This window comes from Danio aesculapii, chromosome 11, assembly GCF_903798145.1.
Source record: "Danio aesculapii chromosome 11, fDanAes4.1, whole genome shotgun sequence".
NCBI classification, from domain to species: domain Eukaryota; kingdom Metazoa; phylum Chordata; class Actinopteri; order Cypriniformes; family Danionidae; genus Danio; species Danio aesculapii.
In genome coordinates, this window is record NC_079445.1 from 5800477 (window position 1) to 5828193 (window position 27717).

The following is a 27717-nucleotide window of genomic DNA, read 5'->3' on the forward strand; positions in this document are numbered from 1 at the left end:
TAACGCATTACAAGTAATGTGAGTTACGTACCAATATTACTTTGCGAAGTAACGAGCAAAGTAATGCATTGCTTTTCAAAATTAAGGCCCAATCCCAATTCTACCCCTTAGCCCTTCCCCTTACCCCTACCCCTCGTTTTGCACATGCCTGTGAAGTGGTGTCCCAATTCTCTTTAGCTTGAAGGTGTAGGGCTAAGGTCAAGGGGTATATACTCCTTCAAACGAAGATTTTTCTGGACCACACTCGAAACCAAGGGGTAAGAAAATTTCCCAGAATACACCATCCACAGCTGCACCCAGAAGTAAGGAGATCCACAAATTAGTATTTTTTGTCATTATTATGAATTTTTACAACAAACAAACACATATTTTAATATATTCATAACCACGTTCATGTTTTACCGTCATGCTTTAAAAAAAGGGAGGTCAGGGAGGTCAGAAAATGTAGCACAAAAGTAACTTAAAAAGTTACGTAAGGCATTACTTACCATAAAAAGTAACTAAGTAATGCAACTAGTTACTTTTTTGTGGAGTTACTCAATATTGTAATGCATTACTGAAGTAACTGAAGTAACTTTCCCTAACACTGATCTGCAGTGGTTCAATCAAAGTTTAAAAAGCTATGAAAATACTTTTGTGCAAACAGAACACAAAAATAATGACTTTATTCGAAAGTCATTACGTGAAACTCTTACGTGACAGTTCAGGATGTGCGTTCATAAGAGCACTAGCTTAAAAATATTCTTGTGGCTTCGTAAATATTACAATTAAATCACACACATTATCTGTTTTGATGATGTTTTTGCTGCCCTTCAGGGCTTTGGATGTTTCATAACCTTACTGTCTACTGTATGTAAGGTCAAAGAGCTTTTGGATTTCATCAACAATTTCATAATTCATGTTCCGAGGATGAATGAAGGGCTTACGGGTTTATATTTACATCTATTTAACAGTTTATTAATAATATAATTTTAATTTTTGGGTGAACTAAAACTCCTGGGCACCTTTTGTATACTGTATATGCAACGTGCCATGCTTTAGGATGCTCTGATTTTATACCATTTGGAATGAATAGTTTGCCATTCGCTTGTTCATAAGCTTTTGAACTCTTACCAGACTGTCGAAATGTCCACGAGGTCTTATTTAAAGGACAAACTTCCACCCTCAAAGGTCACAGTTGTGTTTTTGTGCTATAATCATCAATGCGTGCCATCTGTGTGAGGGCAGGCGTCATCGTGGGGTTTTTTATGCAGTATGATTACGGCTGTAGTCACTATTACTTCTCTCATGATTAGAGCTAATAGAGGCTTCGGCAAGAGGAGTGATGGTAGAATTAGTTTAATTAGCATTGTTTTGAATGTAATGGCTCCCCTGTGGCTGTGGGAGGGAGTGTGTGGAGGTGTGCGTGTGTTTGTCTGCGGTGCGAACGTGTGCATGCGTTTTGGGAAAAGCAAAACTAACGAAAATTTAGGGCTTGTTCTGTCGGATTTCTCCGCGAATAGACGCTCACCCCTACGCACGCTGTCAGCAGCCAGAAACTGTGGCACGCTCGGTGATTAAACACCTTCTGCTGGGGAGATTAACAGCAACTTGGATGCTGCTGGTGTTTACAGAGGGCATGACACAATTCAGGACACGTGAAAGCAGAGTGCATGCTGTCAGAAGTCCAATAGAGCCATCTAGTGGATGTGGGATCTAAGGGCACCAGTGGAGCTCAAGGTTAGCAAAGAGCTAAACACACACTCTCCCTTTCTTGTCTTTCATGCAGCATGCAGCAGTGCCCCCATCAACATGAACGTCCAGCACATGAATAAGACGGCACTGGTCGTTCGATGGTCCCGGCCAGAGATCACCTACGATCCGCCCATCATCAGCTACCTCATTTCCTACAGCTGGACCAGAAACGATGAGTCATACGAGGAGACCTATGTCAAAGGGAGCGATCAGAAACTGGTGAGGAGTTGTGTGTTTGAGTTTGTAAGGCTTCACAAATACCACAGTACTTTTTGTTGGAATTATAAGATATTCAAACTTCCATAGTTTCCATAAATGTGTCATATTGTCAAGAACTGAATATTTACTTGGAAAAAAAATAGGTTATGGGTTGTACGCGTATGTATGGGGTGCTTTTTTTATTTTTATGGTACCATATGTCACATTAAACGTCACGTATGTGACCCTGGAACACAAAACCAGTCATTTCACATGGCAATAGTTAAAATTACGTTGTATTTAATATGTCAAAATATTAATGTCACATATAGAAAATTAAGACAGTGTTCCAGGAACGTATTATCCAAAACTTTTGGTTAGTAATATACATTGCTAATAACTTAATTAGCACAACTTTACAGGCGATTCTCTCAGGGGTGCATTTCCCAAACAACAACGTAACTCGCGGCTGAACTATCATAGTACGATGCATTGGGAAAATAATGATGCAGTGACGAGTGTTTTCCAAAACCTGTAGTTTCTCTGTTGCAGATCCATCGCTTGAACCACGTTAGTTATAACGTAAAACGCCCATAATGATGCTTTAAACAGGGTGAAGTAACAACTTCTTTAGTGCTGAACCATGATTTCTTTGTGCAAATGATATGTTTTATACGCACACGTATTAAAAAAAAACATCCAATATTAGTTTTGGTAAAAACATGCACTCATTTTCCATATTAATTGAAATATATGTAAATGGCACATATAGAGCCTGTGTTTCCTTTACAAATATTATTGAGAACATATTCTATTCTAAAACATAAAACCACTTATAAAAGCTAACACGTATTCTAATCTCATATATAAATCATGTAAATAAATAAATTAAAAATTGTTATTTAATATTTATTATTTATGGAAATTTATTATTTATAAGAAATGGAAAAAAATCATACTTTAATAATAATATTAATAATAGTAATGATGACGATGATGATGATTTTTAATTTTATTTAGTCTACTTTTACAATTTGACACATGCAAACCCTTGCAGATATCTTCTAATCAACATGCCCATGTCCTGCCCATGTAGGCTACAGACACATTTCTTAATAAATAACCTACAATAAATTAAAAGCATTAATGCATGCTATGTTTTTTGTTTTCAAAGCTTTGGAGACCTACATAAATTCCGCTTTTAAATAATAGGTCACCTATAGCTTTAGTCATGAGCCACGGCTGTGTGCAAAATGACATCAATGTTTTCAGAGTGCACTACGCAACTGTAAACATGAAGCTTGCTAAAACTGACCTGTAAAAATACTTTAAAAAGCAGATTACACCTAAGAGAGATGACTTTAATGTTTTTTAAATGTTCAAATGTTAGAATGTTCTAAACTGATAGGGCACAGATGGGATAACTGGGAACAGAAAACAGCCAGGAACTATGTTTCAAACTACAGCTCCAGAGGTGTAGTTGAAAGCATACAAGTTTGCGACACAGTTTGCGAATGTTCGTTGGATCGATAGATTTGGAAAATGCCATATCAACTAATTATGTTTGTAGCAACGCAACTTGTGACCTTAGTTGGCTAATGATGGTTTTCGGAAACACAACCCAGTATTGTTATTTTTTTGAACTCTCAGATTCCACATTTTCAATGGATCCTTTTAACAAGATGGTTATGGCACGTTTAACAGTCGTCAGCATCTTAAATCCTTGAAAGTTTTAAATATTTAAATAAAAGAAACACATGTATGAACATTTATAAAGCTATACTTCATATTTATAAAGCTATAGGTGTATCTAAAGCAGCAACTATGGGTGAGACAGTAAATTTGACAGTAGGTGCTTCCCAAATTGCATACTTATGCACTATTCTATGCCATTTTGTAGTATAAATAGTGCGTTCACACTGAAAACTCTAAAAAGAATAAGTGCACTTTAATTACCCGGATAATGTATTTATCAACCAGTAAAATTAAGTGTGGAATGTCAGCCTAATCTCACGAGAAAGCGTAAGTATTTTACGTTTTGTCAGTTTAGTGGCTAATTCCTATGAGTTCAGTCATACAAAATTGTACGATTAAAAAGGAGGCGTGGCACCTAACCCCACCCCTAAACCCAACCGTCATTGGGAGATGAGCAAATCGTACTAAATTGTACGAATTAGATCGTACGAATTAGCCACTAAATCAAAAAGTTACGAATTGCCGTGAGATTGTGTTGGGAATGTTGGACACTTCACACACTCAACAGTCGCAGCTTTGCTCGCGTAAAGGAAGGGTGGAGCTTTCAGACACTCATGTTGGATTATTTATTTTAGATTGTGAAAGCAAATTTCCTACGAATTTCCTAGCCATGTTAGCATGCATAATATCTCAAATGTGACACATTTCACATTAAAATTGAATATTTAGTAAAAAATGGTAGTCATCTACTGTATACCACAGTATCTCAATAAATCTAATAAGTAATTCATTAAGTATCACACTCCCATAAAGTTTATGAAATTATTATGGGGAGTCTAAAATGTATAAACTAAATATCCAGTGTGAAATATTATTAGTGAGGGTTTGCGTCTGGTTTTTGTGTTTGTATTGATCATTTATACTACAATATCTAAAAAAAACATTGTCATATAGGAATGGCAATATACTTAATTTCTGTAATTTTATATACAGTTTAAGTGAGAAATATTACCTCTCCTAAATATTTTTTACCCTTATGGGAGGAAGATTTTTTTCAACATTTCTAAACATAATAGCTTTAATAACTAATTTCTAATAACTGATTTATTTGATCTTTGCCATGATGACAGTGTAGAAAATTTTACTAGATGCTTTTTAAGACACTAGTATTCAGTTCAAAGTGACATTAAAAGGCTTAACTTGGTTAATTAGGTTAAATTAGGGTAATTAGGCAAATAATTACCCTAATGTATAATGATGGTTTGTTCTGTAGACAATCGATAAAAAATATAGCTTAAAGGGGCAAATAATATTGACCTTAAAATTGTTTTTAAAATATTAAAAACTGATTTTTTCTAGCCGAAATAAAACAAATAAGACTTTCTCCAGAAGAAAAAATATTATCAGACATACTGTGAAAATTCCATGCTCTCAGAGTTGGGTGTAACACGTTGCTCCTGAACACATTACTGTATTCTAATTACATTTTTGAGGAACACAGTAATGTAACGAATTACATTTTACATTTGTGTAATTTGATTACAGTTACTAAATTTAATGTCATGTTATAGTTAAGTGATTCACTGAGAAACTCTGCGCTCGCTGCCTGTAATGTTAACTTACATTATGCTAGCTCTCTATCCTCGGCCCATTCTTAATTTTGATTCTGTAAAATGTCCAAGAAACACAGCGAAATTAGACCTCATTTAGCCTCAACCTTTATTACAGCTCATGATGGACATTTCTCAAAGAGGGAATAACAGAAATCTTGCCTGAGACGCTGTGTGTGAGCTCGAGTGTCCAGCAGGTGCGCCGTTGTGATCGATGACTCTCGCTTGTTTATTAATGCCTGTGACAGCGGTGACGTAATTTTGACAGTGAAGTGTCGCTGTTTGATTCGTACTAGTAATCAGGACTTTGTGTCCGTGGAAAAACTGTAATTCGTGTTTGTAAAGTACACCCATCATAAAATTATCAGTCATATACAAACAGACAAAGAAAATGTCGTATCTGTGTCTGTTCTAATCGCAGATTTTGAAATTGTACCCTTGTAAAATTACGAGTACGCTTCGTTTTCCTTTACGATTTTATAATTACGGATGCGTGAATTTTATTTACGCACAAAATGTTTATGACAGTGATTTTATTCCATAGTTTTCAGAGTTTCAGTTTAGATTAGTTCAGTTCAGGTCAGTGTGGTTTAATATTCACTACTGAGAGTCCAAACACTGAAGAGTAATCCATCGATGCACAGCTCTACAAGTCCCAAACTATGCAAGCTAGCGGCGAGGAAAAAAACTTCACCAATTGTCGAAAGTGAAGGATAAAAACCTCGAGAGAAACCAGGCTCAGTTGATGCACGACCATTTCTCCACGTCTTGTGCTTGAATATGTCAAGCTGTTGTGATCGACCCATTGTAATGTTTTTAGTGATGTTAAATTACTGAAGGAGTTGCAGTTTATTTAGTATTTTTATAGGTATATTTTATGTTTTAAAAGTAACTTAGAACTAAAGTAATTAGTCGTCTGATTACTTTTTACATGAAGTAATTAGTAATGTAATCAGTTTTCCAGTAGTAGTCAGTAACTTGTAATATATTACTTTTTTAAAGTAACACCCAATGTTACCCAACACTACTTGCTCTGTTAAACATCATTTAGGAAATATCTGAAAAAATTCAAACAAATTCACAGAAGGGAAAGTAATTTAGACGTCAACTGTACCTCCTAGTTAGATTAAATGTTCAGTAGATGAGGAGTGTCATTTTAGCTTTTGTATTGATCTGATATACCACTGCTATGCTGATGATACCCAGCTATACCTCTCTTTTCACCATGATGATCCCTCGGTTCCAGCTCGCATTTCAGCCTGCCAGTCAGACATCTCACACTGGATGAAAGATCATCATCTTCAGCTTAACCTCGCGAAAACGGAAATGCTTGAAGTTTCTGCCAACCCGACTCTTCACCATAACTTTTCAATCCAGATGGATGGGGCAACCATTACTGCATCCAAAATGGTAAAAAGCCTTGGAGTAACGATTGATGACCAACTAAACTTCTCTGACCACATTTCTAGAACTGCTCGATCTTGCAGATTCGCACTCTATAACATCAGAAAGGTCCGACCCTTCCTATCTGAACATGCAGCTCAACTCATTGTTCAAGCTCTTGTTCTCTCCAAACTGGATTATTGCAACTCTAGCCGGGCTTCCAGCTAACTCTATCAAACCTCTTCAGCTGCTTCAGAACGCAGCAGCACGAGTGGACTTTGATGAACCCAAAAGAGCACATGTCACTCCGCTACTCACCCGTTTGCACTGGCTGCCAGTTGCTGCTCGCATCAAATTCAAAGCTCTGATGTTTGCTTACAAAGCGGCCTCTGGCTTTGCTCCTTCTTATCAGCTCTCACTTCTGCAGATTTATGTGCCCTCCAGAAACCTGCGTTCTGTGAATGAACGTCACCTCGTGGTTCCATCCCTAAGAGGGAAGAAATCACTTTCCCGAACTCTCACATTCAATCTGCCCAGTTGGTGGAATGAACTCCCTAACTGCATCAGAACAGCAGAGTCACTTGCTGTCTTCAAGAAACGACTAAAAACTCAACTATTTAGTCTCCACTTTCCTTCCTAATCTGTAACTGCCTCTCTGGCTATACCACTAACTGTACTCTCTCCCTCAAAAAAAAAAAATTACATTACTAATGCTTTGCTTCTTAGACTTTACACACCTGAAACTTGCCTATAGCACTTATTCACTGCTGCTCTTATAGTTCTATATAGTGTAAATTGTAAGTCGCTTTGGATAAAAGCGTCTGCTAAATGACTAAAAGTAAATGAATAATTTGCCATGTGTAATGCATTTTTTAATTCATAGGCAAAAGTCCAGCTTGATTTCTCCTTGAGCTTCAGCAATAATCCTTTCACATTTCAGATTTGTGGCAGTCTGTTCTTAGAAAACAAAGGAGCTGCTAAAGTCTGAATTTCTGAGGATGTTGATCTAACGTCTGTAAACCCTCAGCTCATCGATAATATCCTGTAATCTCTCCTCGGCTCGATCCATGTTTGCAGAAGTGCAGCGAGTGTGACTGTGAATAAAGACTGTATTTTAGGTCGTCAGCAGGGGGCCGCAGCGGTAGACGCTGACCTTGGGGCCCGCTATTTGAAAATACTAATGCACTAAAACTGTTTAAGAGGCGGAGATGTATTTTAGTCTCATTTCTCTTGACTTTCTATCGAGCACACTCGGTGGGGTGTGAAATTTATAACGGGCTGAGATTTCTGATTCTCTAGTCGGCGGGGGGGCTGCGAGGCGACAAAATAGTACAAAGAAACAAAGTCATTTTTGTTCAGTTTGTTCCCAAACATTTCTGAGGCGTGCAGTTTGAAAATGGCACTGCATCCCGTCACGGAGCATCATTCCAGTCACTCTAGACCCCCCTTTTCTTTATGTTCCTCCCTCTTCCTTTTCTTTTAAAGGGATAGTCCAGCCAGAAATGAAAAACGTCTATCATCATTTACTCACCCTCACTTGTTCTTATTTGAGTTTCTTCTGTTGAACACAAAAGAAGATATTTTGAGAAATGCTGGTAGCGCTGACTTTAGTATTTGATTTTTAGCAACCAGCATTCTTCAAAATATCTTCTTTTGTGTTCAACAGACACTCAAAAAGGTTTAAAAAATACATGAGGGAGTAAATTAGGTAATTTTCGGGTGAACTATCTGTTTAAGAAATTTTTTCCCCATTTTTATTTCCGCTTTTGTTCCAAGATGCTACTATGTGGGTCAATTTAGCAGTCCGACTTCTTTATAGAGGGACTACTTCCAGGGTGGGTCATGGAATATTCTTCCTTTCTTTTTGTTCCTCCATTTTCCTTTTCCTTTAAAGGGATAGTTCACCTAAAAATGAAAAATCTGTCATCATTTACTCCCCCCTCACTTGTTCAAAACCTGTTTGAGTGTCTTTCTTCTGTTGAACACAGAAGAAGATATTTTGAGAAATGCTGGTAGCATTGACTTCAGTGGTATTTTTAGCCAATAGCATTCCTCAAAATATCTTCTTTTGTGATCAACCCACAATTAAAAAGGTTTAAAACTACACGAGCAAGTAAATTAGGCAATTTTTGGGTGAACTATCAGTTTGAGTTCTTTTTTTCCCCATTTTTATTTCCCCTTTCATCCCAAGATGTGGGTCAATTTAGCAGCCGGACTTCTTTATAGAGGGACTACTTCCAGGGTTTACATGGGTCATGGAATTTTCTTCGTCTTTCTTTTTGTTCCTCCTTTTTCCTTTTCTTTTAAAGGGATAGTTCACCCAAAAATGAAAAATCTGTTATCATTTTCTCACCCCTCACTTGTTCAAAACCAGTTTGAGTTTCTTCTGTTGAACACAAAAGAAGATATTTTGAGAAATGCTGGTAGCGCTGACTTTAGTATTTGACTTAGTATTTTTAGCAACCAGCATTCTTCAAAATATCTTCTTTTGTGTTCAACAGACACTCGAAAAGGTTTAAAAATACATGAGGAAGTAAATGCGGTAATTTTCGGGTGAACTATCTGTTTAAGTTTTCCCTTTTTTATTTCCGCTTTCGTCCCAAGATTCGACTATGTGGGTCAATTTAGCAGTCTGACTTCTTTATAGAGGGACTACTTCCAGGGTGGGTCATGGAATATTCTTCCTTTCTTTTTGTTCCTCCATCTTCCTTTTCCTTTAAAGGGATAGTTCACCCAAAAATGAAAAATCTGTCATCATTTACTCACCCCTCACTTGTTCAAAACCTGTTTGAGTTTCTTTCTTCTGTTGAACACAGAAGAAGATATTTTGAGAAATGCTGGTAGCGTTGACTTCAGTAGTATTTTTAGCCACCAGCATTCCTCAAAATATCTTCTTTTGTGATCAACCCACAATTTAAAAAGGTTTAAAACTACACGAGCAAGTAAATTAAGCAATTTTTGGGTGAACTATCAGTTTGAGTTCTTTTTTTCCCCATTTTTATTTCCCCTTTCATCCCAAGATGTGGGTCAATTTAGCAGCCGGACTTCTTTATAGAGGGACTACTTCCAGGGTTTACATGGGTCATGGAATTTTCTTCGTCTTTCTTTTTGTTCCTCCCTATATCCCTTTAAAGGTATAGTTCACCCACAAAAATAAAATTCTGTCATCATTTACTCACCCCTCATTTGTTCAAGACCTGTTTGAGTTTCTTCTGTTGAACACAAAAGAAGATATTTTGAAGAATGCTGGTAGCATTGACTTCAGAGGTATTTTTAGCAACCAGCAATCGTCAAAATATCTTATTTTGTGTTCAACAGACACTCATAAAAGGTTTAACACCACATGAGGGAGAGTAAATGAGGTAATTTTTGGGTGACTATCAGTTTAAGTTATTTTTTCCCCTATTTTTATTTCCCCTTTTGTCCCAAGATGCTACTATGTGGGTCAATTTAACAGCCCAAATTCTTAATAAAGGGCCTACTTCCAGGGTGAATGAGGTAATTTTGTGGTGAACTATCCCTTTAAGGTCTTTTTCATTTATTTCTCCTTTAGCCCAAGATGCTACTGTGTCGATTTAGCAGCCTCTTTATAGAGGGGCTACTTGCAGGGATTCTATCGGTCATGGAATTTTCTTCCTCTTTCTTTCTGTTCCTCCCTCTTCCTATTCCTTTAAAGGGATAGTTCACTCAAAAATAAAATTCTGTAATCATTTACTCACCCCTCACTTGTTCAAGACCCTTTTGAGTTTCTTTCTTCTGTTCAACACGAAATAAGATATTTTGAGAAATGCTGACTTCCATAGTATTTTTAGCAACCAGCAATCTTCAAAATATCTTCTTTTGTGTTGAACAGACACTCATAAAGGTTTCAAACCACATGAGGAAGAGCAAATTAGGTAATTTTGGTGTGAACTATCAGTTTAAGTTATTTTCTTCTCCTTTTTATTTCCGCTTTCATCCCAAGATGCTATTATGTGGGTCAATTTAGCAGCCCGACAGCTTTATAGAGGGACTACTTCCAGGGATTCCATGGATCATGGAATTTTCTTCCTCTTTCTTTCTGTTCCTCCATTTTCCTTTTCCTTTAAAGGGATAGTTCAGCCAGAAATGAAAATTCTGTCGTCATTTACTCACCCCTCACTTGTTCAAAACCTATTTGAGTTTCTTTCTTCTATTGCATTATGGGATCTTGCAGAACGAAGATATCTAGACATCTATAAGGAACTAGGAAAGACAAAAAAATGCATTTGATTGTTTGTTGCCAAGAGGGAAAATGAATAAAATGGCAGCAAAAAATATCCTGATCATAACAACAGGCAAAACATATGAAACAAAACAATATGTAAATGGGTAAATTTTAGTAAATGGGAGGCAAGTAAAGTTTATGTGGCATGGCGGCGCCCGGTACGGCAGCGGCTACTCCGGCTCCGTATAACGCTGTGTACGTTTTATGTTAAATGTGTCGTCTAAATCGTCTATGAAAACTGGATTATATGAAAACTGGATTATAAAATCACACCCCACAGCCCACACACACAAAAATCTGTGGAACTGTGAGAAAGGCAAACTCAATGTTTTTATGTTAATATCCCTTGCACGTGTAACATGTTTACAAAATTCACGTACCTCTATGCTGCTACTTTGCACTTTGCACTTTGCACTTTTGCCATACTGCACCCAATTGCACTACAATAAATACCTCAACTTGGTCATATTCTGGAACAATAGGATATATGGTAATTGTTCATAGTTTATTATTGTCTATTTATTCAATTTATCTTGTACTATATTAGTTAAATGTTTAGTTTATGTCTAGTGTGTGTCATGTTTTGTTTTTAAATTGCACATTAGAGTATGGGAGAAACGCAATTTCAGTCTGCTTTGTAATGTACTGTTGCATGGTTTGATTGACAATAAAGTTGACTTGACTTGACTTAAAATGACAAATAAAATTGACCTGATATTCCATGGACAAAACACTTATAAAATTCCCTGATTTATTGTCTTAAAGGGATAGTTCACCCTTTAAACTTTACTTGCCTCCCAATTACTAAAACTTACCCATTTACAAATTGTTTTGTTTCATGTTTTGCCTGTTGTTATGATTAGGATATTGTTTGCTGCCATTTTATTCCTTTTGCAACAGACAGTCAAATGCATTTATCTGGCTGTACCTTTTAAAATACTGTCTGTGTCTGTTTTTTTTTTGTGTGTGTGTCTTTTCTCAGTCCCTTCTAGATTTCAAGAGTTCCCACTTAGATATGCTCGGCGTATAAAGCAGGTTTGGCATGCTGTCCGGGGAGAGAACCCTGAGCTCGGAGATATTTGAGCCCAGGGCTCCCGCCCGGTCGATAAGCATATCAGGAGATCCAATATCAGGTAGGTCTCGAGAGCTCCCACTTTAGAAAAGGAGGAGATGGGGTGGAAGGGGGGAATCTTCCAAACGAAGATAGAACAGTAGGGAGAAAATGATCCATTTATAGTAAACTAGGATCACTCTGATTGGATTATTACTGATTACAGATGAGTGGCCAGATGTGCTCAATCATATCACGTGCTCCTCTCGAAATTAGTTTATGAAACTTCACTTTGTGTAAAATAAATGACTACAATGATTGTGCAAAGCCTAAAATAACTGATTTTGAAAGTGACTCTCAAAATTTGTGCCAATATTTACGGCATTCATTGTGTTGTTTTGATGTGAAAATATAGGCCTACACAATATTACATATCTTTGTTCTTCAAGATCAAGATCTCATAATGCAATTCAAAAGGATAAATAAATTAAATTAATACACGAATCACAAAATACAGAAAGCTTATGGATAATTTTTTACAATTTGCGGGAAATATGCGTCATGAAACTTTAGCTTTTTAGTGAGTAAAAAATCATGGAATTTGACGTTTGAGCGGGAACCATGTAGACTTAGGCCAATAGAGAAGGAGCTTTTTTTACAGCTTTTTATTTCTGATAACCCAACGCAATAGAGTTATATTTGAGTTGAGCTTTTTTACAGAATGAACAGAATGAATTCGGGTCAAACTGGTATAAATCAGAAAGGTGTTGGTGTGGAGAGGAACTGACGCCATTTACTTAGTGCAAGATTTACAAATCCCTCAAGCCCTCAGCACTTTTCAGCAGACCCCGGGGAGGTGAAGTGAGTTATGTTAATGGCCATTGCTCATACACTTAGATTTGTATTGAATCTTCATTTCTCAGGGTTGAAATGAGGCTGTAGGCTTTAGACAGGGAGCTTTCAGGCAAAAAGGCACCAGAAAAGCAAAATGTAGTTACAAAAATGCCCATAAATGACCATCAGAGTGTGTTTCTCAAGGTGTCAGGTGTTATTGAGCAAACTTAATGTAAATTTCTACTCGGATATGTGCAAATCTTCTATTGATCATATCAAACATGGTCAGTCTGAGCAATCTTTTTTTACTCAAATGAAGATAAATGCTAATTAAATTGATCACAAGTGACTGTAAAGACTTAGATTACAATGTATCTTCATCATAAATAAACGATGCTAGCTTATATTACAATTTTCACATGCAAATATTAAGCAGCACAGTAGTATATTTGAATATTCTTGATCATATTTGACTGATCATACACTGAAGACTAAAGCAATCACTGCTAGAAATTCAGCACAGCCTCAATAATTGTTTGCATTCTTATAGTTTTTACTGTGTTCTTAATAAAACTGCCTTGGTGTGCATGGAAGACTTTAGAAAAACCCCAATCGTCTGAACTGACGTATGTAATTTATCTTCCAGAAATTAATTTACATAGAAAAAAACAAGATAATAAATCAACCGGCTTAATTAAAAAGAGAGTGATTTACATATTTTAAGAGGTATCCAAAGGAGCTGAGATTATTACATTCTTATTAGTAGCTGAAAATAATTACTCCATTTTTTTAACCCCTTTCACCCTGAAGAAATGTGTATGATTTCATGCCTCATAATGTGAAAACAAGTTATTAAAACTATACATAAACAAAGCAGCATCAATTGTATTGTATGATTTCACTAAAATCTTTTAAAATTTGTGAAGAACATAGATTTGATCAAAAACATTTAATTAATTTGTCTCTAACTGAAACAAGAGGGGTGAAGGATGCGACACTGACCTCACTGGACCTGGATGTGGAAGTGAACTACACTACCTGACAAAAGTCTTGTCGCCTATCAAAGTTTTAGGAACAACAAATAATAACTTGACTTCTAGTTGAGGATTTGGTATCAGAGGTGGCTTATATGAAAGGCAAAGGCCTCTAGATTACGCTTATTTTACCAGAATAAAATATGATCATGCCTTTATATTGATTGATGTGATTAGGACAGTAAGGTCTGACTTTGCTTAGACTAAAGTCTTGTTACTTAACAGAAATAATGTACAGTATAGAATATAAAGTCATGGTGCAGTGGAAAAAGAATTGATATTGTGTATGACTTCCATGAGCTTGGAGAACTGCATCCATACATCTCTGCAATGACTCAAATCACTGATTAATAAAGTCATCTGGAATGGCAAAGAAAGCGTTCTTGCAGGACTCCCAGAGTTCATCAAGATACTTTGGATTCATCTTCAATGTCTCCTCCTCCATTTTACCCCAGACATGCTCAATAATGTTCATGTTTGGTGACTGGGCTGGCCAATCCTGGAGCACTTTGACCTTCTTTGCTTTCAGGAACTTTGATGTGGAGGCTGAAGTATGAGAAGGAGTGCTATCCTGCTGAAGAATTTGCCCTCTCCTGTGGTTTGTAATGAAATAGGCAGCACAAATGTCTTGATACCTCAGGCTGTTGATGTTGCCATCCACTCTGCAGATCTCTCGCACACCCCCATACTGAATGTAACCCCAAACCATGAACCGTGATGTCTATCAGCCATCTGCTATGGAAGTTGGCGTCGTCTGTTGACTCCACCCTATTTTGTACCTTTATTGTTTACCTTGTACCTTTTAAGGTACTGTAAGGTACACATTTGTACTGTATTCATAAGTTCCTTTAAGGACCTGTTAGGAGCAAAAATATACTGCCCCAGTGACCAATTTTGTATCTTTATTTCTAACAGTGCGTGATTCTAAAGTTGCTTACTTAATTACTTGCTTAATTTTCAATGCATATTATGTATTTGGTTATTATTTGCCAAACATTTGAGAAAAATAGGGGAAAAAACGCCTCTCGGTTAAAGCTGCATGATTGGAGAAGTCATTTCTGTATGTTGCAAAATTTGTGCTGGACGAATCAATCTCAGAAAGGGTTTAATATTTACATTTAGTTTCATATTTTTAAAACGTTTAATGTGAAAAGTTTAATGTTTGATTTCTAGTGGTTTGTTTAGATCTCTAAAGCTGGGAATCAGCAACATGTTCAATCAAAAAGCAAAACTGAGGTAAAGTTGGTTTTATATTCGCACGTTCGTTCATTTTTCAACATTGTAAACCTGTGACACAGTCTTTATATTGTTTATTAAGCTACTTTGAATATTTCAGTATGAAATCTCATGTAGATATAAACATTACTTCAAAAAAACATTAGCACTATTTAATTGACTGTGAACAATGTTATATCAGAAGATAATAGTCATTGGCTGCTCATATGATTTCACTATTTAGAATTTGCAAAGAATACTTTAATGAAATGATATTATATTATATTATATTATATTATATTATATTATATTATATTATATTATATTATATTATATTATATTATATTATATTATTCCCCAGTGATGGGTTGCAGCTGGAAGGGCATGCGCTGAGTAAAACACATGCTGGATAAGTTGACGGTTCATTCCGCTTTGGCGACCCCAGATTAATAAAGAGACTAAGCCGAAAAGAAAATGAATGAATATTATATTATATTATATTATATTATATTATATTATATTATATTATATTATATTATATTAAATTATATTATTTTATATTATATTATATTACTGTATATTATATTAAGGAGAAAGTCCAAATGTGCGAATATAAAACCAACTTTACCCTAATAAAAGCAAATGTTACTGACGAAACACGAGTAAAGCAAAACTCCCTTTACATTTAGAGTGATGTAATCTGTTTGAAATACAATTTAGGCGAATAAAAAGCATACATTATGTAAATATATTCTCGGAAAGAGCGTGACGGTGTTGTATAATTTACTGATAAAGACAGACGTTATATAAAAAGCCTTTTAGAACGAACCAGCGTAAATTCCAGTGTCTCCGTGTCCCAGCTGAGCAGCTCAGAGGTGCTTTAGGTGGTAATGAATGTTATGCCGCTGATAGAGACTGTCTATTTTCAATGCTAATGACTTGTGAAAGAAGGTGTAAGCGTCAAATGAAGGAGAGAACAAGCTGTTCACCTTCATCCTGCAGACCTCTGTCAGGAGAAATCACACTTCAGACTCTCTTCTCCGCTGTTTTGACTGGACGCGTCAGATGAAAACACACCTCCACATCACACACTGCCATATCGAAGGCATGTTTCGCTGACACAATGTATGTTTCTTTCTTTGTGTGTATGTGTGTGTGTGTTTCAGGAGGCGGTTATCACGCCGGTGTCGCCGGATGTTTTGTACCTGTTTCGTGTGCAGGCGGTGTGTTTGAATGACAAGCGCAGTGACTTCAGTCAGAGTATGCTCTTCAGAGGTACTGAGATTCACATCTTTTATAAATGATATTTTTAATTGTTTTTTTTTTTATGTTTATATTAATCTTGTTTGTTTTGGCAGCCAACACCACAAGAATATTTGAGGGAACGAGGATAGTAAAAACCGGGATGGTAAGTTTACATCTGTCCAGCAGGTGGCAGCACTGCTTCTTTACATTCTGCATGGGCAAATGAAATAAACCTGACTGATTTATTTTTAATTATGTTATTAATAATGACAATGATACAAATAATAATAATAATCATCATCATTTTCCCAGTGTTGGGTTGCAGCTGGAAGGGCATCCGCTGAATAAAACGTGTGCTGGATAAGTTAGCGGTTAATTCCGCTGTGGTGACCCCAGATTAATAAAGAGACTAAGCCAAAAAAAAAAATTAATGAATGAATCATCATTATCATCATCATAACAATATTGTACAAAGGAATATATAAGGGAAATCACAATTGTAATATTCCCTTAAAATAAATATGTTTGTATTTGTTTACTTACAGTAATGAAAAAAGTTTTTTAAGTGTATTTTTTAATTTTATTATTCAAATTATTTAATTTTGATTTTATTTATTTTATCATATTATTCATTCATTCATTTTCTTTCCGGCTTAGTCTCTTTATTAATCTGGAATGAACCACCAACTTTTCCAGCATATGTTTTATGCAGCAAATGCCCTTCCAGCTGCAACCCATCACTGCGAAACATCCATACACACACATACACTATGGACAATTTACCCTACTCAATTAACCTATGCCATATGTTTTTGGCACAGAAATGCCAACGGACCCAGCTGGGGCTCGAACCAGTGAGCTTCTTGCTGTGAGGCGATTGTGCTACCCACTTCGCCACCGTGCTGCCCATTTTATTTATTTATTTATTTATTTATGATTATTATTATTATTATTGATAATAAATACAAACAATAATAATAATAATTATTATTATTATTATTATTATTATTATTATAAGTATTATAATAATATACAAAAGAAATATATCAATGAAATCATAATTGTGATATCTAAAAGTAAATAAAATATTAAAATATTTGTTAATTGTTTAAAATATATATGTGTATTTGTTTACTTAATTGTTTACTTAAAAATATACATTTAAAAAATATTATTTAAATTATATATATTATTTACTTTATCTTGATAGTCTAAATTCACAAAAAAAACATGTAATATTTCTATTTTTTTCACGTGATGCTCAAACTTTATATCATTTAGAACTGCTTTAATTTTACTTTTAAAATGTATAAATGCTGTCATTTAATTATTATTGATGTGATTATTTGAATAATAGTAATGCGTTTAAAGTGTATAAATATATTTATTCAGGAATTACATTATTTAAAAATATTTTTTTATTATTTATTAAGTATAGAAGTGCATTTGTATAATCATTTTTAAATAATAATAATAAAAAAGGCATATTTCAAAAAAAAATTACAATACATTAACACAGTAATTCACATTAACTTATGTTTTGTTTTGTTTTTCAATTTTAGCCAACAGTTTCTCCAGCGTCTTCGGCAGACATGGCTCCCATCAGCTCCGGCTCCTCCACATGGACCTCCTCCGGTCTTCCCTTCTCCTTTGTTTCGATGGCCACCGGCATCGGTCCGTCCTCCAGTGGCAGCCAGGCCACTGTGGCATCTGTGGTGACCAGCACACTCCTGGCAGGACTGGGCTTCAGCGGAGGCGTCATTTCCTCCTTCCCCAGCTCTGTGTGGCCCACCAGACCTCCACCCTCCAGCCCTGCCCCAGCCTCCACCCGCCAAAGTCCAGCCAAACCTGTGGTGACCACTGCAGAACAGGCCTCCGACGCAGACGCCACCACGGCCACCGACAACGACAGGTCATTCCTCCTTCTGTCATTCCAGTGTCATTACACATTAATTGAAGGGGATGTTCATAAGGGGCTATTCACACAGAATGCACATTTTCCCCTCCAACATGCCACTTGTCCATTGTTTTTCAATGTAAACACACACTTGATAGATGTGTTTGACCGTTACTCTTGCATGTTGCATATATTTAAAGCACTGTGCACATGAGCACTGTGTTTCTTAGACGCTGTGTCAAGATAAAAGATCTTTAACTTTCACACACAGCTCAGCTCATCACTGTCAAGTCCAAAAGCAGTGGACCAATCAGAAGAGCTCGGAAACGGGGCAATCACTGCGAGCTTCTGTTTAAAGTAGAAAGTTGGCATGACAGCTGCTTTATTTACTATTACCGTACATTCACACCAAAAGCGGCGAGAGCGTCAAAGTAGCCGGAAATCATTCATTTTCAATGAGAGCCGGCGGCGATTGGCAGCGCGGAGCGTCTTCGCCGGTGTGGGCATCGAGGAGAGTTGAAATCAAGTTAACTTTATGGTAATGAGCTATGACGCAGTTTAGCGGCAAGCAATCGGAATGAAGATGTCCACTGCTTGAGAAGAGTCCAGATAGCACAGTCACAGTGAACTTTGGTTCCGACCACAGTTGTTCCCAAGGGTTTGATTAGTGCGGTCGCCGGATTTCCAATTATTTACTATGTTTTCTTACAGGAACATGCATTAAATAAGTTACTGGCGAGTTACTGATGTGCATTAATGTTGTATATATTTATCTTTAAAAAGGCGGGAATCTCATGCGACAGTACACAACAGTATTGCTGCTTCAGGATATTTCAGACATACGGACATATTGGATAATCAAGTGGAGCAAAGCCACACCACATGCAACTTGATCTTCCATTGTTAAATAAATTTGATAATAATTGCGCAACATTTTAACGCTAGAGAGCATGCTTTATGCAGGAATGTAACTGATAAGATATGCTGCAACAGCCCCTGTAAATACGAGATCAATGTAGCGAATTTTGACGCTCTCGCCGCCGGAGCTGAAGGCAGACAGCGTTGTCGCCAGGGCGGCCAGAGCGACCTGTGGCGCTCTCACCGTCTTCAGTGTGAACGCACAGTTATATTGTGGTGGAAGAGATGGTCATTGTGGATGTGTCCAGAATATCCTGAGTTATATGATGCATCTTCATGCGCTTATCATAATATATTGTTTTGCTATTTCTAATAGATCTGTTATTGTTTTTATTACATCATGTTCATAATATTTCATCTCGTGGACCTCGCGCTGTGCTTTTTTAAACCCTTTCCTGAGCGCCCTGTCACGTTTTTAGAAGCAAAGACACATTCTGTGTGAATGAGCCCTAATCATGATTATAAATGTTTCATGACAATCTTATGAACCCCCCCTTTTAGTAATGTGTTACCTGCATAACCCTTTTTGGTAACACTTTATAATAACTACGCATTATAAATCATTTATTAAGCATTAGCAAATAGTTAATTCATTATCTGTTAAGCATTAACTCTACATTAATAAACGTTAGTAAGCAGTTTATAACTGCAGCTATGAATGCTGTATTCTTGACTTACAAACAATATTTATAATGTGCTTAATACTTGTACTTTCATACTTAGTTAATGATTTATTTTTCATTACTAAATTAAGTATCGCATTATTTACAAACCATTTGTATTTAAAAGTAGTTGAGGGTTTTTAGGATACTTCAGAATGAGTTAGTAAATGATTAATAAACTATTGAAATCAACGTTTATATGTCTTATTATTCAGGCATATGTTAAGGGTTACTATGTATGTTAATAAATGCTTTATTAACTCAACTTCATCCAGTTTTGTGACCTAATCTAAAGTGAGGACTAGTTATGCTTTATAAACCCCTTATAAATGACAAATAAAGGCTGAGTTAAATTCTAAACAGGAAAAATGACTTTATTCATTAAATAAATGAATTTAATATTTAATTTCCTTTTCATTTAAAGAAACACAAATAAAACTGTACTTCAAATGAAAAATAAATCTTTGCAAACTAATCTAAAATAAAATAACTGTAGAGTTTAAACATTGCATCTTATTATATTGTTAAATTATTACATTGTTGTTGTTTTATCCAGTTTTATGTCATATTTTGACTCCTGTTATTTGGCAATGTTTAAGCTATATAGTAATTTTATTTTTTATATTATTTTTTTATATTTTTTTATATTCTTTTTTTATATATTTATATTATATTTTTTATATTTTATTTTATAAAGCATAAATAGTCCTCACTTTAGATTAGGTCACAAAATTGCATGAAGTTGAGTTAATAAAGCATTTATTAATATATTAGTTAACTATTGGTATATGCCTGAATAATAAGATATATAAATGTTGATTTCGATAGTTTATTAATCATTTACTAACTCATTCTGAAGTATCCTAAAAACCCTCAACTACTCTTAAATACAAATGGTTTGTAAATAATGCGATACTTAAATAAGTAATGAAAAATAAATCATTAACTAAGTATGAAAATACAAGTATTAAGCACATTATATAGGTGCTTATATGTCAAGAATACAGCATTTGTAGCTGCAGTTATAAACTGCTTACTAACGTTTATTAATGTAGAGTTAATGCTTAACAGATAATGAATTCACTAGATGCTAATGCTTAGTAAATGATTCATAGTCTGTAGTTATTATAAAGTGTTACCCTAGTTTTTTTTAGATTGTTATTTTATTTGTATGGGATTGTTTGTGTTTTTACCTAAATCTGGGTCAATTTCATGTCAGCAGTTTCTTTAAAATGGACCTGTTATGCAAAAATCACTTTTATAAGGGGTTTAAATACATTTGTGTGGCAACAGTGTGTGAATATAACCAGCTTTTAAATGTAAAAATAATATTAGTTCTATTTTTTATAATCACACTTAATAATTACAGTCTGCAGAAATACTTCAAGACCCCCCCCCCCCTTCACTTTCGTCTGCGACACCCCTTTTCACTTGTCACTTGCACCCCTGCTCCGCCCTTTTTTTAAAAGAGCACAATCTCATTTGAATTTAAAGTGACAGTCACCAAAGCGGCACAATTAGGATCAAAGACTAAAAGAGGCAGTTTTATAGAGTTATAAAAAAAAATTGTGTGGTATTTTGAGCTGAAACTTCACATACACACTCTAGAGACGTATTTTACATCTTGTAAAAGGGGCATAACAGGTCCCCTTTAAATAAAATGTACCAGGAACCTTTTTATCCGCTGTATAATATTAAGATTTATGTACAGCAGCTCTGATGACGGAGGAGAGAAGGGAGGGAAGGGTGAGGATGAGGACGGAGAAAAGAACGGAGAAGAAGAAGAGGACGAGGATGAGGAGAAAGGTGGAGAGAGTAAAGACGGCAGAGCTCCTGACGACGTGGAAAAGCAGACCAACAGCTCCGTCACCAAAGATCCTCCAACAGCAGCACCCGATTCCACAGCCAAAGAGAAAGGAGGAAGCAGGAGGACGGAAAACAGCACAGCGCCATCTAGAGTCTCTGAGGAAAACACACAGGGACTGGGGGAAGAGAGCACGCAGGTGATGGCGAGCAGAGAGCCGGAGGTGGAGGAGCATGTGACGGGAGTAATAGAGACTCCAGAAAACACAGAGCAGAGCAGCAAAGACAGCAGAGGAGACCGAAATCACCTGCCTCCTTTCTCCATACACACAGGTCAGAAATCTGCATCTGTTGCTGTAGTCCACATTCATGCTGCAAGCTTTTTGGTAGATGGGCTGTTTGTTCAGGTATTCGTGATTAAGGGGAAAGGGTTATTAACTACATCTTTTACTCACAGCTTTGTCCAATATAAAATTTGCATAACTATTGTTATTTTGAAAATATATTTTAATTATTTGTTGTTTTTAATTAAAAGTTATGTGTTAAATATATATAAACTCTGATTAATTATATAATAAATTATATAATAATATAATATAAATTATATAATAAAATTATAATAAAAATAAATAAATAAAATTGAAAGACATGATTAAGATAAAAAGGTTATAAACAACATATTTTACTCAAACTTAAATTAATTTATTGAAATTTAACTAAAAGTTAAATCAAACTAAAAGTTATGTGTTAAAATATATACATTCTGATTAATTTGTTGATTATAAATAATATAATAAAATTAAAAATTAAAATAATGAGAAATATTTTTAATTAAGGGAATAAGGGAAAGGGTTATAAACAATATAATTTACTCACAGCTTCGTTACAATATTTTAGAGCTTTGTGCAATTATTGGTATTTTAAATATATTGTAAATTAATTTATTGGTATTTTGAACAAAGTTATATATGTTACAAATAGAAATTCTGTAAAGATATGATTGAGTGGAAAAGGTTATAAACAACATATGTTACTTACAGCTTTGTCCATTACACTGTTTTAAAGCTTTGCACAGTTATTGTAATTTAAAAATATATTTTAAATTATTTTATTGGTATTTTAAACTAAAAGTTATGTGTTAACATAATAAAATATAAAAATTCTAATTAATTAGTTACTTATAAATTAAATAATAAAATTATTTGAAAACATTATATATATATATATATATATATATATATATATATATATATATATATATATATATATATATATATATATATATATATATATGTATATATATATAAATATATATATGTATATATATATGTATATATATATATATATATATATATATATATATATATATATATATATATATATATAATATTTAAAGTGTTAAAATATATAAATTCTGATTAATTAGTTGTTATGAAGCGGACAGGAGACAGAGGTAAGGAAACGTTAGGGTGTTTATTAAATGACAACAAGGAGCACATGAAGGATAGCCAGGAGGATCAGGAATGATGTTGGGGTCTTTTCCTCCGTGGCTGGGTAACAGGAATACACGAGGATGGACAGCACACACCAGATACAGCTGACAGAGGATGACACAGACTTGGAAGGACTGGAAGACAGGACGATTCGGGAGGACCAGGAAGACTAGGAGGAATACAAAGAGAACAGGTAAGTAAATCGTTTGTTTTAGCTGAGGATGACTACGCTGAGTGGTCGCTCAGTTGTCCGCTTTCGTCGAGACGAGCCCGGACAATGAGCGACTGGAGTGCTGTGCTTTTATCTGGTGCTCGTGAATGTGATGCAGCTGTGTGCTCATTAGAAGTCAGGTGATGGTGATCTTCGTGAGTGGGGGTCGTGAGAGCCTGACCAATCCATGACAGTACCCCCCTCCCCAGGGCCCGCTCCTGAGGGCCGACACCTCCGACGCCGTGGTGGTCTCCCTCTGCCTCTAGGCGCTGGGAACTCAGGGTGGCTCTCATGAAACTCCACCATGAGACTAGGATCGAGAATATCAGCTCTGGGAACCCATGTCCTTTCTTCGGGGCCGTACCCTTCCCAGTCCACCAGGTACTCCAACTGGCCACCACGACGTCGGGAACGCAAGATCTCCTTCACTGCGTAGACGGCTCCTTCTTCTAGGAGCAGTGGAGGAGGGGGTTCCTCTTCGTGGTCAGGCTCTGTGGAGGGAAGAACAGGATCGTGATAGGGTTTCAGGAGTGATACGTGGAATGTAGGGTGAATACGGTAGTGAGAGGGTAATTGTAGTTTGTAGGTGACGGGGTTAACCTGTTCCACGATGGTGAAGGGACCAACAAATCGGGGACTTAACTTGCGAGAGGGCAGTCGCATGCGTATGTCCCGGGTGGATAGCCACACCTTTTGTCCGGGTGTGTATCTGGGTTCTTCAGACCTTCTCCTATCGGCGGTTACCTTGCTTCGACGGACTGCCCTCTGCAGATGTTGATGAGCCTCGTCCCAGACTCTCTCGCTCTCCCGGAACCAGTGATCCACTGCGGGGACATCAGATGGTTCGCCATCCCAGGGAAAGAGCGGTGGTTGGAAGCCCAGGACGCACTGGAATGGCGTGAGTCCGGTGGAGGGTTGCCGCAGTGAATTTTGGGCATATTCTGCCCAGCCCAAATACTGGCTCCAGGAGTTCTGGTGACCACTGCAGAAGGTCCTCAGGAACCGTCCCACCTCCTGAATCTTCCTCTCTGTCTGCCCGTTGGTTTGGGGATGATATCCAGAAGAGAGGCTGACGGCCACACCTAGGAGCTTGAAGAAGGCTTTCCATAGACGTGAGATGAACTGTGGACCTCTGTCCGACACAATATCTTCTGGAATACCAAATGACCTGAAGACTTGATTAAAGATATTGTCGGCAGTTTCAAAGGCTGTGGGAAGACCTTTCAGAGGGATTAGTTTGACAAACTTTGAGAATCTATCTACTATGACTAGAATACAGGTATTACCTTCTGACGAAGGGAGGTCAGTGATAAAGTCCACTCCTAGGTGTGACCAGGGACGGTTCGGAATCGGCAAGGGATGGAGCTTTCCAGCGGGTAGATGACGTGGGCTCTTGGATTGGGCACAGTCCTTACAGCCCTGAACATATTGCCTCACATCCCTTGCCATGTTTGGCCACCAGAATCGTTGGGATACTAGCGAGAGAGTATTGTTGATCCCTGGATGTCCAGTGCCTAGCGAGGTATGTAAGGAGTGGATCAGATCTACCCGGTGTTCAGGTGGTATGAACTGCCGATGAGGAGGGCATCCCGGCGGAGCAGGGGCTTCCGGAGTGGCAACGACTGGAGGAGCGTTCCAGGTGATCGGACAAATGGAGATGTGTTCGGGAAGAATCTTCGTTGGGAGTTCTTCATGATCGTGATGCTCGTGTAAACGAGAGAGAGCGTCTGCTCTTAGATTCTTGGGTCCTGGACGATAGGAAATGGAGAAATCAAAACGTGAGAAGAAAAGTGACCATCTGGCTTGACGTGGACATAGTCTCTTGGCCTCTTTGATGTATTGGAGGTTTTTGTGGTCTGTGATCACCTGGAACGGATGTTTGGCTCCCTCCAACCAGTGACGCCACTCCTCCAAGGCTAGCTTGATTGCTAGAAGCTCCCTGTCTCCTATGCTGTAATTCTGCTCCGCCGGGCTCAACTTCCGAGAGAAATAGGCACAGGGATGCAGTCGGGGCGGTGTATCATGATGTTGAGATAATACTGCCCCGACGCCGGTGGTGGATGCGTCCACTTCCACCACGAAAGGAAGATTTGGGTCAGGATGAGTCAGGAGTGGGGCCCTTGTGAACTCCTTCTTAAGAAGGCGGAAGGCTGCGGCTGCTTCTTTGGTCCACTCCAGTCCTTTGGGTTTACCCTTGAGGAGATTAGTGAGAGGTGATGTAATCCTGCTGTAGTCCTTGATAAACCGTCTATAAAAGTTAGCAAACCCAAGAAACCTCTGGAGCTCCTTAATGGAAGTGGGTTCTGACCAGGATAGAACAGCCTCAATTTTCTTCCCATCCATACGTATACCGGTTTGGTCAATGATGTATCCCAAGAAATGAATCGACTTCTGGTGGAATGAGCATTTCTCCGCTTTGAGGTAGAGGTGATGTTCTCTCAATGTGTGTAGGACCTCCGCAACGTGTTGGCGATGTTCGGCCTCACTCCGGGAGTAAATGAGGATGTCATCTATGTACACTATTACACAGTGGTGAAGAAACTCCCGGAGGACTTCATGAATGAAGTTTTGGAATACGGAGGGGGCGTTGACCAGACCGTAAGGCATGACCTCATATTCATAGTGGCCAGTAGGGGTCACGAATGCTGTCTTCCATTGGTCCCCCTCACGTATTCTTATCAGATTATACGCGCTGCGGAGGTCCAATTTAGTGAAGACTTTAGCTTCTCGGAGCTGTTCCAAAGCGGCTGGTACCAGAGGAAGGGGATATCGGTATTTTACTGTACCGTTATTTAGGACCCTGTAGTCGATGCATGGACGCAGCCCTCCGTCCTTCTTGGCCACAAAGAAGAAGCTTGAGGCGGCTGGTGATTTTGAGTGACGTATGTACCCCTGACTCAGAGCCTCCCTTATGTAATCTTCCATTGCCTGATTCTCTGGAAGCGAGAGCGGGTAGATCCTACCTCTTGGCAACTGGGCATCTGGAACTAGGTCGATCGCGCAGTCCCATGGCCGATGCGGCGGTAGCTGGGAAGCTCTCTTGGGGCAGAAGACATCATGAAAGGAGCTGTACTCCTTAGGAATGTGGATAGACTGCTTCTCAGGAGGGCTCTCGACCGATGTTGCAAACAAAGAAATGGGGTTCCGACCTTGAAGAGGGAGATTTGGAAAACAGGCAGGTGTACATCCAGATCCCCATTTCTTTATCTCTCCTGTGCCCCAAGAGATGATGGGATCGTGCTTCACCAGCCACGGGCGCCCTAGAATGATGTCCATATTTGCACCCTCCAGAACCAGAAATTGAATCCTCTCTTGATGTAACAACCCCACTTGAAGAAGGATGTCTTCGCATTGTCGATGGATACGGGTCGAAGATCGAGTGCACTGGGTTATCGGTTGTATCTGGTATATATGCGAGGACGCCTCAGTACGGAGGTGGAGTTGACGACAGAGGGATTGGGAGATGAAGTTCCCTGCTGACCCGGAGTCGATGAGGGCTGTGACAAGGAGAGAAATAGAGGCAGTAGTTATTTGTACGGTGGTAGTAAGTGGTTTACATTGTTCAATATTCGTACTGAATACACTCACTGAAGTCCGAATGGGACGAAGGGGACACTCCATACGGGTGTGTCCACTGACACCGCAGTATAGACACAGACCCCGGGTCAGCCTCCTCTGTCGTTCCGCTGATGTCAGTCTTCCAGACTCTATTATCATGGGTTCTGGTTCTGGAGAGGCTGTTGACTCAGGCGATTGGAGGAGTGCAGACGAGGGGGTGATGGTGTCCTGTTGATAGGAACGGAGACGATCGGAACATCGGAGAGAATGTTGGATGAATCTCTCCAGACCCATTGTATCATCTAATGTGGCCAGTTGGATTCGGAGAGTGGGTTCCAAGCCGAGCCGGTACGTGGTCAACAACGATCTCTCATTCCATCCACTTGCAGCTGCTAGAGTGCGAAACCGGAGAGCATATTCCTGTGTAGATAGAGTACCTTGCTTTAGATGATACAGCTGCTCTCCAGCGGCTACTTCCCCATCAGAACGTCCAAACACCTCTTTGAAATACTCCGTGAAGGTAGTGATGGAATTCATGACCGGCCCGGCTTGGTTCCAGATCGTCTCAGCCCATTTAAGTGCAGGTCCAGAGAGTAGAGATACGATGTAGGCGATCTTCGACTTATCTGTGGGATATAGAGAAGGTTGCATTTCGAATATGAGGGAACATTGTAACAGAAAACCATTGCACTCCCCCGCTCCGCCTGAGTAGGGCGCTGGTCGGGCCATGGGACTGGAAGGAAGGGCCGAAGAAGAAACTGTGGAGGCGGAAGTGCTCGGTGCTGGTGGTGCGTTGGAAAGTGGAGCTGGTGGCTGTAGAATCCGCTTCAACTGGTCCACCAGCTCTTGAAGGTGATCGGGGGTGCTCATGTTGTCGTCGTTATGGGTCCGGGCTTCTGTTATGAAGCGGACAGGAGACAGAGGTAAGGA

The 27717-nt window shown here is 37.9% G+C and overlaps 1 protein-coding gene across 2 annotated transcripts in view; it reads left to right on the forward strand.

Annotated features, from left to right (window-relative positions):
• The window catches only part of ptprga (protein tyrosine phosphatase receptor type Ga), a 592629-nt gene that overhangs the window by 488440 nt on the left and 76472 nt on the right, over positions 1-27717 (forward strand). Inside the window, exons 9-13 of one of the 2 annotated variants that reach the window (XM_056467738.1) lie at positions 1769-1953; positions 16167-16275; positions 16359-16408; positions 17808-18157; positions 21434-21858. In XM_056467738.1, coding sequence (XP_056323713.1) covers positions 1769-1953; positions 16167-16275; positions 16359-16408; positions 17808-18157; positions 21434-21858 — 1119 coding nt within the window. The remainder of the gene's footprint in view (positions 1-1768; positions 1954-16166; positions 16276-16358; positions 16409-17807; positions 18158-21433; positions 21859-27717) is intronic. The other variant, XM_056467739.1, reaches the window with a different exon arrangement.